Source organism: Crotalus tigris, unplaced genomic scaffold (genome assembly GCF_016545835.1).
Source record: "Crotalus tigris isolate CLP2741 ecotype Arizona unplaced genomic scaffold, ASM1654583v1 scf7180000017633.3093840, whole genome shotgun sequence".
NCBI classification, from domain to species: domain Eukaryota; kingdom Metazoa; phylum Chordata; class Lepidosauria; order Squamata; family Viperidae; genus Crotalus; species Crotalus tigris.
In genome coordinates, this window is record NW_024096527.1 from 2,501,794 (window position 1) to 2,514,370 (window position 12,577).

At 42.4% G+C, this 12,577-nt stretch overlaps 1 protein-coding gene across 1 annotated transcript; it reads left to right on the forward strand.

The window, feature by feature from the left end:
- Positions 1 to 3,922: 3,922 nt before the first annotated feature.
- CUNH19orf71 (chromosome unknown C19orf71 homolog) lies at positions 3,923 to 12,379 on the forward strand. Its single transcript, XM_039334759.1, has 4 exons — positions 3,923 to 4,899; positions 7,466 to 7,695; positions 10,286 to 10,411; positions 11,568 to 12,379. Exons 1-4 carry the CDS (start codon positions 4,802 to 4,804, stop codon positions 11,711 to 11,713), a joined length of 600 nt encoding a protein of 199 aa, XP_039190693.1. The 5' UTR covers positions 3,923 to 4,801; the 3' UTR covers positions 11,714 to 12,379.
- The last annotated feature ends 198 nt before the right edge of the window (positions 12,380 to 12,577 follow it).

Below are 12,577 nucleotides of genomic sequence, written 5' to 3' on the forward strand. Positions count from 1 at the left end.
AAGGGGGTGGGATCAGGGCAAGTGCCAAGGCATGGTCCACTGGAGGAGCCTCACCATTCCTCTCAGGCCATGCTGGGCAGTTGGATGGTGGTGCGGGCTGCCTGGAGCCCTGGACAGCAGAGGTCAAATGCCCAGCCTGACCCTCAAGCACCTGCGGCACCAATCCCAGTCCCACTTCCCCAAGGGGGCGCCCAGCTGCACTTACCTCCTCCTCAAGGCTGCTGCTGCTGTGCTTGCTCTCCTTAACCAGGTTGCTCATGATGGGTACGAGGCAAAGTCAGAGGGAGGCCCATTCTCTCTCCATGGGAGGAGACCGGGCTTTGTATCCAAAGCTTCCTTAGCAATAGGATTGGAGGCCCCCAGGATAGGCCAGGAGGAGGGGGCAAGGGGATGGTGAAAGGGCAGCAGGGCAGAACTAAGGCAGGACTTCCCTCATACCCTCCCTCTCCTTTCCTTCCTTCCTTACAGAGTGGTGGGAAAATATTTGAGATGAGGGACGGAGAAAAACAGGCAAGAAACGCAGCTGGGGAGGTGTCACCCTTCGTGAGGAAGAAAAAATGCACCATCATTAACATTTCTTGTACAGGCACATGCGCATTCAAAATATTTTATCAGCTAACATAACTTGGAAAATCTGCATAAAAAATAATGCCTCTAGTTTCTTTTTACACTGCACACTCCTGCCTTTTCCTCCAGGAAGGTTTCAAAGAAGGGATTGAAATCTATTTTAAGCATGTCGTTTTCCAAAACATATTTATAATCCATGGTTTATTGACCTATAACTTATTAAAATAAATCCTAATCACCTGCGTTCACACAACACATTCAAGCGTAAGTCATGGTTTAGAAATCACTGACAGGACTTTAAAAAAACATGTTAAAACAAATTTGACTGACGTGATTTTGCTTTAGTGTGCTGCATATTGAAATAGACTTCATTCCTTCCCTTTGACTTGCTTTGTCAGAAATAATATGACCACACACAGATAGCATGGGACTCTGAAATGGAAATTAAATCCAGGAAACTACAGACCTATCAGCCTGACCTCAGTACCCAGAAAGATTCTGGAAAAGATAATCAAGCATGAATCAGCGAACACCTAGAGGCAAACAAAGTCATTACTAAAAGCCAACATGGGTTTGTCAAAAACAGATCATGCCAGACAAATCTAATTGCATTCTTTGACCAAGTGACAAAATTAGTGGACCAGAGGAATGCTGTGGATATAATTTACTTGGACTTCAGTAAGGCATTTGATAAAGTAGACCATAACCTACTACTTGATAAGATTGAAAAATGTGGGTTAGGCAACATCACCACTAGATGGATTTGTAGCTGGCTGACCAGCTGTACTCACTGTGTGGTCCTCAATGGAACTGCATCTGCATCTACCTGGAGGGAAGTGCATAGTGGCATGCCCTGGGGCTCTGTTCTGGGCCCAGTACTCTTCAACATCTTTGTCAATGATTTGGATGAAGGGATAGATGGGGAACTCATCAAATTTGCAGATGACACCAAGCTGGCAGGAATAGCCAACACTCCAAAAGATAGGTTTAAGATACAGAAGGATCTTGACAGACTTGAACATTGCGTGCTATCTAACAAAATGAAATTCAGTGGTGAAAAAGTAAGGTTCTACATTTAGGCAAGAGAAACCAAATGTACAGGTATAGTATAGGTAGTACCTTGTTCAATAGTAGTAACTATGAGAGGGATCTTGGAGTCCTAGTGGACAATCGCTTAAATATGAGCCAGCCGTGTGCTGCAGCTGCCAAAAAAGCTAACACAGTGCTAGGCTGCATTAACAGAGGGATAGAATCAAGATCTTGTGAAGTGTTAGTACATTTTACAATGCCTAGGTAAGGCCATACTTGGAATACTGCATCCAGGTTTGGTCACCACTATGTTAAAAAGTTGTTGAGACTCTAGAAAGAGTACACAGAAGAGCAACAAAGATGATTAAGGAACTGGAGGCTAAAACATAAAAAAAAAAGTTGCTGGAGTAGGGTATGTCTAGTTTAATGAAGAGAAGGATGAGGGGGACATGATAGCAGTCTTCCAATATCTAAGGGGCTGCCCAGAGAAGAGGGAGTCAAGCTATTCTCCAAAGCACATGAAGGCAGGACAAGAAGCAATGGATGGAAACTAATCAAGGAGAGAAGCAACCTAGAACTAAGGAGAAATTTCCTGAGAGAGAGAACAATTAGTCACAATTGCCTCCAGACGTTGTGAATGCTTCAACACTGGAAGTTTTTAAGAAAAGACTGGACAGCCATTTGTCTGAAATGGTATAGGCAGGGGTTGGACTAGTTGATCTCCAAGATCCCTTCCAACTTTATTATTATTATTTTAAAAAGGTAAAGGTTTCCCCCTGTCTAGTCAAGTTTGATTCAGGGTGTGTGTGTTCATCTCTTTTCTTAGCCAAGAGAGCAAGCATTGACCACACTTCCGTGGCCATGTGGCCAGCATGACTATATATAGAGGCACATGGAACACTGGTACCTTCCCATCAAAATGGTACCTATTTATTTACTTGCATTTGCATGTTTTTGAACTGCCAGATTGGCAGGAGCAGGGGCAAGTAATGGGAGCTTACCCCATTGCGTGACACTCATGTCTCAAACCCAGGCTGACAGCTGTCAGCTGATATTTCCAAACATATGAATGTGCGGAAAAAAGGTAAATTGCCAAGCCAAGCTAGAGTCCTTCCTTGTTATGCTAAATTGTGCCTATAAATACAATTGGCCAGAACTGTATTTATAGCCAACATGTGTCAATTTGTTTCACAATGAAAAAAAAATGAAAAGGAATGGAGAAACTATACGTCTAGAATGCTGACCTGGATGCCCTGCATATATTGTTAAGCCTACAACTCCCAGCATGCCCCTAGCTGGCATTGGGGTCACAAGTTCATTCCAATCAAAGAAGGCACAAAGAACCTTCTGTACTTCTACAATCCTAATACACTTCATTCATAAGACTGGCATTATCAGTTCTGCATGTAAGAAAGCTGTTCATCACCCTGGCCCTATCCAGATGTGTTGTAGTCCAAATCATCTGGAGAGCAATAGGTTGGAGAACATGTTAAAAAATGGAATGGATAAAAGGTAGCACTAACCAACTAAGTGGACTTTATCAAATATTACATCCTATGAGTCTTGTCTCTTTATTTTAATAGAGACTGACTGACAACATCAGCAGTTAGTATCATAACTATATTGACTTTTTTGCCAGCTACTGTGGAGAGAGATAAAAGTGTTCAAGCAGAGCTTAAATAAGAGAAAACAAAATCCTTGGAACATAGACTCAAATCTTTTTTAATTGTGGAAAACTGCAAAATCTACTGTATTGCTAAAATAACAAATGGAGTCACAAAGGAGGGTATGCTGTTGATTGCTTATCTGTGGCTTACCGCATAAGCCACAATTACCTATATTACCACAACAAACCAAGCTAGAAGCCATGGTTTACAAATTGCCCGCTTGGATTCAGAGATCTGTCCTAAGGTAACCAACCGTCCTCCTTTAGGGAGGACAGTCCTCCTTTTGTAAGTGCTTTCCTCCCTCGAAAAGTGTCCTCCTACATGTCCTCCTTTTCGATATTTGAAGACTAATCTGCAGGGCTTTTTTTCCCCTCATAGAACGCTCAGAACGGCATTCCGGCACCTTTTTTTGATGGTTTTTTTTTTTCAACTTTTGCATGAGCTGTGCTACTCCCGCTATTGGCTTTCGAAAGCCAATAGGAATTGCTGCTTTGCGCGCCAAAACACCCGGCTGGCAAACTTTGCACATGCAAGTTGTCTGTATTATTGTTGCAATGAATAAAATGTTTCTTTTATTTACGATATTTTTGTAAATAATAATTAATAATTTTTACAATATCATTGTAAAAATGTTGGTCACCTTAGTCAAGCCCCAGTATCAAAAAAGCAAGAATAACACAAATTGCAGTAAGCAGCTTTAATGTTTGTCTGGGGTAAACGCAGAATCTTGACAAATGTAAGGCCACTTCAAGCTTTGGGGCAACTTCTGTAGATGTATGGACTTAATTGCCGTGCTAAAGAATTTCCTTCTTTAAAAAGTCAGAAAGCTTCAGAATCAGTAAATACATTTAAGTAATTTAATTTTGAACAATATTTGCTTCATTGGCAGGGATTGAGATTGGAAAGGGATCCCCTCTTTGTCTGAACCCCTAGACCAGTGTTTTCTCAACCTCAGCAACTTTAGGATGTATGGACTAATTCCCCAGCCAACAAGTCTGGTTGAAGAATTCTGGGAGTTGAAGTCTGTGTATCTTCAAAGTTGCCAATGTTAAAAAAAAAAAACTGATGTAAGAGAAATTTCCCACCCATACAGAAAGGTTTTTAATTTAGCAGAGTCTCCTGGAATGATTCCATGTTTCTTGGTGCCTGTGTTCTCTTCCATTCCTTTCCCAGCTTCCCACAATTTCTCATAACATCATTCCAACCCCCCCAAAGATGTATGAATACAGCCAACACAATTGCAAGCAATGCCAGGAGGGAGGAATGGGCGGGGAGGACATTGCCCCTTCTTCTCTTCTATTAAAATTGGGGACTTTTCATGATGAGGATCTTTTACTACAGAAAACCTTTCCTTGCTCTTCCAGTCTAACATTCTCCATCATTCATTGTCTCCCTGTTGCTGCACTGGTTGCTAAGGGGATGGTTGCCAGGAGGTATGCAAGTCAAACAATGACTGACTCATCTTGCTCTTACCTCCAGCCAAAGGTAAACTCTCTTAAGCTGGCCTGGGCTGCAGGAGGGGACATCACAGGCTTGCTATGGACTTCCGTAACCTGTCATACCGGGATTTGGTATTAAATCGTCCATATGTCCCTCTTCACACCTTAGAGACTGACTTCCCCACTCCACTGTACAGGTGAGTGTCTTCATGATGGTGCAAACCACTACCACATCCTGGGCTCTATTTGAGAGGGAGAAATCTCTTCCTTACATCATTAAATCATGGCAATAATTTCAATTTTAGCAACTTGAAAATATGTGGACTTCAATTCCCAGAATCAATCCTTCCTTCCTTCCTTCCTTCCTTCCTTCCTTCCTTCCTTCCTCCCTTCCTTCCTTCCCGCCCCCTTCCTTCCCTCTTCCTTCCTTCCCCCTTCCTTCCTCCCTTCCCCCCCTTCCTTCCTTCCTTCCTTCCTTCCTTCCTTCCTTCCTTCCTTCCTTCCTTCCTTCCTTCCTTCCTTCCTTCCTTCCTTCTTAGCTTACTGCGGGAATACTTTCTTACCAGGGGATCACTGTAGGATGTGGTCAAAAAAGCCAAAATGGTGGCTGCAAGAGTGATCAAAGCTCCACCTCTTTGTTATGTTTATTCAGCAAAGATTCAGTCCAACTGTGGCAGCCACCTTTTAGACACTCCCGATTCCTATAGTTTGGACTTTGGATCTTGCAAATTTACGAATCTCTCCATTGTGCCTTTGCTCTCTGTCCAGTGCTTTCCCTTCCACTCTCAACGGGGTTGTTTCCCTTCTGCGGACATATTTCAAGGGCTCAGGGAGTGTGTCAGGTCATTAAGGTCATGTTGCAAACCTCTCTTTCCAGATGTAGAACAACATTTGTGTTCCAAATAGTGGATTAAATAAGCTCATTTTCCCCTCCAAAGTCCCATTCTTTAAAATGAGCCTTTCTACAAAATGCGGGCCTGGAGACTTGCAGAAAGTGAATGGATATCTATAAATTTATTTCATTTTGCCGCAGTTATTGCTCAGAACTGTTGATTTGGCTATTCAGCTCCGAAAAGCCAACGGCCAGATGAATCATTTTTTCAAAGAATAAATAACAGGTTGAACATAAAGGAAAAACAGTTGGTTCCTTCACTTTTCATCACATTTGTTTTGTTTTGTTTTTTACTCTTTATGCAACTCTTTAGAGAATTCTGGATTATAAGTCATTCGCTTGTGTGCGTGTTGGAAGTACTTATCATGCTTCTGGCTTGAAAGGTTAAGCTGATGACATCACCATTTCCCAGGGGGACTCCTTTCATGTCCCTGTTAACGTACCCCCGAAAGTGGGACCTATCTATCTACTTGTGATTGCTAGGTCAGCAGGACCTGGAGCAAATGACAGGAGCTCACCCTGCCACACAGCAGCACTCGGGTCTCAAACATGGGCTTGCTAATCATCAACCCAGCATCCTAAGCACGTGAGCCACTGTGATCCCATTATAAGCCATTAAATTACTCCCACAACAAGCTTGAGGAGGTAGATTTTTGAAACTAAGAATGGCCCTTCTGGGGCAGAGTAGCCCTCCTACCCAACATTTGGTGTCTCTCAGTGGCCAATTAGATGCCTTTGGGATGCTCATAGGAGATGGAAACATCTCCCTCTACTAACATTGTTTTCCTCAGACTGCTGTCCCACAACCCAGAAGTAAGACTAACCTCCAATAGACCTGTCATTTGTGGATTGATAAATTCCTTTATCTTTTGGGCAACTCTACATCTTGAGATTTCATCATAGGAAGGGTTTTCTTTTGTCTGTTTTACCTCTTGTCATCACATTTGTATGCTGCCCATCTTGTTGAAGGGAACTCTAGATCAGAGGTCGTCAACCTTGGCAAATTTAAGACTTGTGGACTTCAACTCCCAGAATTCCTCAGCCAGCCAAGCTGGCTGAGGAATTCTGGGAGTTGTAGTCCACAAGTCTTAAAGTTGCCAAGATTGAGGACCCCTTCTCTGGGGGGCTTGTGTCCTTTTCTAAATGTTTTGATCAGAACTGTATGTAGTATTATTGATATGAACATAATATAGATTTGTCTAGTTTCATTACTGAGGCTGTCAATTCTATGTTCAGCCTTTCCTTACGATTCCCTAGCCTTTTCCAATTCAACAAATTTATTTATTTATTTATTTATGAGATTTATATACCGCTTTAAGTGCAAGCACTCTCTAAGCGGTGTACACCAGTAAGCAATGTATATATATATTTACATTACCCCCAACAATCTGGGTCCTCATTTTACCTACCCCAGAAGGATGGAAGGCTGAGTCAACCTTGAGCCGGTGAGATTTGAACCGCTGATCTGTTGAACACAGTCAGCTAAAGTGGCCTGCAGTACTGCACTCTAACTGCTGCGCCACCTCGGCTCCATCCTTCTCTATATCTGAATATTTCCTGTCTGATTATGTGTTGATAGCTCTGACCTCATCAGTATGTATGGAAAGTCAAGATCTCTTTATATTTACTTCAGCTGAATCACAGTTTGGTTCAACCACTGCTCCAATTTGATTGGCACTTAATACAGTAGTGATCATTGAATAGCGAGCCTTCCTTCTGAGAGACCATTTAATGTAAGTTTAGACTGAACTGAACTTGATCTCAGTTTACTTCTGGGCATGCTGGTCACTTTAAATCCATATCCCTCTCTGTCTTTTCTTGGCCAGCCTTGATGCATCTGCGTAAAAGATTTTTTTTCATCCCTTTGACAGTGATCAGCACCTTTCTCTGAGGGGACCCCGGAATGCCCCTGTTATAAAAGAGGCCGTACGCTGGAAATTCACCCCTATGGGGTGGGATGCCATCCCTCAAACCTGGTATACCGGCCTGACAAACAGCCATAACCGTGATGCCTGGTACACCATCACTGAGCCCGTGGGCCGAGAGACCTACCACCGGTGGCTGAGGTCCAATGCTAAACAGGAGAAGACTCTACCACCTGGTAAGTGTTTAGGCAGGGCAAGGAATGGGCAATTATGGCAACTTTATGACCTGTGGGCATCAACTCCCAGAATTCCTGAGGCAGCATGGCTGCCTCAGGAATTCTGGGAGTTGGTCGTAAGGTTGCCATGATTTCTCACTCCTGGTTTAGGTGATCGTGGAGAGTCCAGACTATTCTCCCATTAAGCTTCAGTAGTAGAGATGGGCAACCTGTCCCTGCCCACCCAAGTCTTCTTTTAGCCCACTCTGACCAAATAGTATTATTGCTAGAATTGTTGTTTTTAAATTTATTTTTATCCCACCTTTTATTATTTTTGCAAATAACTCAAGACAGCAAACATATCCAACATTCCTTCCTCCTCCTCTTTTCCCCACAACAACCCTATGAGGTAGGCTGGGCTAAGAGAGAATGATTGTCTCAAAGTCACCTAGCTGTCTTTCATGGCTGAGACGGGACTTGAACTCCCACTTTACCACTTTCTAACTTTAGCCCTAGTCTTAATCATTAGACCAAACTGGCTATTATTTAATCAAAAATAATTATGAATTGAATGTTAATATTATTTGATAATAAAGTGTTGTTTAGCTTATATTAGCTGCTAACAGTATGTTTAGCAGAAGCCCTGTTGATGCAGTGGTTAGAATGTAACATTGCAAGCAAATTCTGCTCACAGCTGGCGGGGGGTGTCAATCCTGATGAGCTCAAAGTTGACTCAGCCTCCAATAATAATGATGATGATGATGATGATGATGATGATGATGTTGGAAGGGACCTTGGATGTCATCTAGTCCAACCCCCTTATTTAACTATTTTAAATTATAAATCAGTCCATATCTAATAAGCCTTTTAAACCCGTTAGGTAGAGGCTTGGATCGCACTCTTAAATCTTATTCTAGCTTTCTTTTTGTGCCAGGCAGGTTTCCATAGCAATGCCTCTATATCAGTGAACAAGTCTCTTTTTGTGCCTCATAGTATCATTTGGGTCAAACAAATGTGTCCCCTTTTCTGTTTTAGAGATCCGAGTCCTTCATAAATAGTCCCTTGTTGTTTTAAAGATTCAAGTCTCAACATTTGGATTTGTTGAATAGCAGACTCAGTCATATCCAACTTTGTAGTTAATAATTGCTTATCCAAGCTATCATAGTTCTCAATTAATTGAGCTTGTATATCAATTTCTGTTTGTAATTGTAAGTAGTTTAATTACAGTCCTTTTTTGTTCCTTGGAAATCCCATTCGAGTGTTTATGAAGTAAAGTAAAATCTTTAATATTGGTTGATTCCGCTTCTGTTGTTTTTTGGTTTATTGAATGCTCAGATAAAATCTGGTGGTCAGTTTGTAAGTTCAAAGCAGAGTTTCTGTTTTTTATTACTGTAGTACATTCTTTAATTTGCAAACATATTTGCTCAGTAATTTCATAAATTTTTTCCAATATGAGTTTGTAGTCAAGTTGTGGAGTTTCTCCATTTCAATAATGATTAAAAACAGTCTGTAATCTTTTAGTAGAGGCTGTATTCCAAAAACATTTAGTCAGTATCCACCCCCACAAATACAGCTGTTAAGTTTCTTTGTCCTTTTCCCTTTTGTAGTAATCTGAAGGTCAAAGTCAATCTCACCATCAGAGAAAAAGACAGTTGCAATTTTAACTTTCTCCACCAGATGTCCTCAGTAGACTATAAAATCTCCTCCCAGACACCAGGAATGACTTAACAAAATCAGAAAAAGCAAAAAAGAAAAAAAATTCTTCACATATAGACTAATTCCAGTAGTAAATTCAATATTGGCAGTTTTTTCCAAGACCCCAAAGTGAGTAAAAAACAAACAAAAATAAAAAAGAAGTCCGTTTAAATTAATTCAGTCCATAGATTCTTTTCCCACACTCTCAAACACTGCTTTCTTAGAACAGGGAAATAATTTCAAAATGTTTTTTACAGGGTAAAAAAAAAAGGAGAACCAAGAGAGGGAAAACAAAAAGTCTCACCTGGCTCAGCCACGGTGGGTCTTGCACTTAGATGTTCTTTGACTTCTGGTTACAGCGGCAAGGTGATCGGCCATTTTACTGACCGATCTTTCCACCATCGGCCCAAAGGAGCAATCTCGGATTGTGGAAGAAGCTGCCGCTCTCCCACAATCAATGAGGACCTCCTCAGCGGTAGCCGCCCGTCCAAGGCGGCTTTTCGACCCGATTAAGGGTCTACCGGCAGCGGAGAAACAGCTGGCGAAGAGACCAGTCTCTTCGCTGGCTGCAAATGCCGCGATCAGGAACCGGAAGTTGGAGGAATCAATTTTAAATGATAGCACTCTGATCTTTGGTAGGGAAGATCAATAAGGAAGGTAAAAAGTTTGAAAGCCATTAAGCTAGGAGCTAAAAAAAACTGACATAACTAATTCAAGCAGGGGTAGGGAACCATGGCCCTTTTATAACTTGCGGACTTCAACTCCCAGAATTCCTGATCCAGCCATGCTGGGAGTTGAAGTCCACAAGTCATAAAAGGGCTATGGCTCTCTACCCTTGAAATAAAGTATTGGCCTTTTCAGTTGTAGCAACACAGTGCAGGCTCACATCTGTGTTTCTGCTCTCTTTTATCCTCAGGTTACACCCAGCATTTGCGAGAGAGCAGCTGGTATGATCCAATCATCCCTCCTCAGTATTCGGATCCTAACACACGATGGGGTGCTTTTCTATGGAAGGATAAGAGTATTCCTGGCAAAGAATATGGTAAGAAGCAGGATGGGGATGAAGAAACATGGGAAAAAACTCAGGCAGGTGGGCTTCATCAGAGACTTGTAATATGGTTCTTGAGGGTACAGTCCCCATCCTACCTGCCTTTCCCCCCCAATTCTAGAAAAATTGATCATCCAGTGAAATGGATCTGGATAAAAAAAATATTTCTCACACTACAGATAGGCCTTCATGTACAACCACAATTGAGTCCAAAATATCTGTAAGTCGAGGGCTACCTATAAGAACGGCCCCTTTTCCTTTGCCATCTTGATAGGGGTTTTTCCTTTGTCTTGCTGGTCTTGAACCTTGCATGTGTAGAATGAAGAGTCTTCATCAGAGTTCAGTCCAAGCCGGGAATAAACAACATGGCGACTGCTTTAGAAAGAAGGTTGAAGTTTATTGAAGAGAGCCAGACAGGAAGATGGCTCTGGAAGAGAGAGAGCACATGTAGGGAGTGGGTTTTTATACCCTCTGGGGCTCTTAAGGTTTTTTCCTGTTCCTGTTTGAGGCTTTGTATTTCCTGTGTCATGTACTTTGACCCGAGTCTGAATGTGCCCCTGTGGGTTAATCCTATTATGTCCTGTCTTAGAGTTTGGGTGGGGTATGTAGATGTTGGATGTCTTTGTCTTTCTAAGCTTCTAGCAGGAGGCTCCAACCTTCCTGAATGGATTATTTACATTTGCATTTCTACAGAGCTGGTTTCTTCTTGGGAGAGGGAGACTTGAGGCTATTAAGAAAAACTGGGCATGCTTTTCTGCCTTTTTAAGATCTTTTGAGGAAATATAATATTCTGCCCTTTTAATATTTCCTTCTCTGGGGGGGGGGGGCTGACTTCCCACACATGCAATAGGTGGGCGCTATCTTTGCCTTCCCCAAGAGACACTTCCAGATGCTTTGAGACAATAGCTCCCCCAATTCCCAGGCCATGAAGAGGTATATACAGAATATAGAATAACAGAGTTGGAAGGGACCTTGGAGGTCTTCTAGTCCAACCCCCTGCTCAAGCAGGAGACCACATACCATTCCAGACAAATGGCTGTCCAACCTCTTCTTAAAAACCTCCAGTGATGCATATGAAAGCAAGGAAGTCCACCTTAATTTTTCCCAGGCCTCTTTTTAATCACAAACTCCCTTTTTCTTTTTTCCCCAGTTGTCAACCGCAATCGCTGTGCTGAGGAACTGAAGGGAAAACCAGGCTACGTGCCCCACCTTTCTCTCCACACCCCAGTCTTCACAGCAAAAGACTACCGCACCTGGAGGATGTTCAGCCACCAGCCTTCAACCAACAACCAGTAAAGCTTCTTCAGCTGCTTGACGTGATGTGATAATCCTCCTTCGTGGTGCAAGGTGGGGAACAGCATCTCCCCTTTGTGCTCAGGGCCCATGTCCTAGGCCCAGAGCCTTGGAGTGATGTGGCATGGCAGCATACCCCACAGCCTGGAACATGTGGATGTGGCCAATTTGTTGCGACAGTGCTGTAAAAGGAGGGAGCTGAAAACGCTTCATCCTTTTACCTGTGTATTTGTTTTCTAATGAAATTGTTGGGCAGACAATTCTTCATGTACTTCTTTATGCAATGCAGAAATAACTGGTGGGACTCCCTATCATCATGGGATAACAATAGCACTTAGATTTATATACTGCTTCACAGTGCAGAAATAACTGGTGTGACTCCCTATCATCATGGGATAGCATTAGCACTCAGATTTATATACTGCTTCATAGTGCTTTACAGCCCTCTATAAGTGGTTTACAGAGTCAGCATATTGCCCCCAATAATCCTCAGAAGGTTGGAAGGCTGAATCAATTTTGAGCAGGTGAGAATCAAACTGCTGGCAGTCGGCAGAATTAGCCTACAATGTTGCATTCTAAGCATTGCGCCAATATGGCTCTTTAGGATGACTCTCTACTTCAGGGGTCTTCAAACTCGGCCCTTTTATGACTCATGGACTTCAACTCCCAGAATTCCTCAGCCACCATGCCTGGTTGAGGAATTCTGGGAGTTGAAGTCCATGAGTCATAAAAGGGCCGAGTTTGAAGACCCCTGCTCTACTTCAATGATGTTGTTTTTTTAAAAAGAGAGACAAATTAAGGAAAGATAGTAATAGACGTGAAGGCACATACATGTGATGTGATATAACTACTGTTGAAAAATGCAAA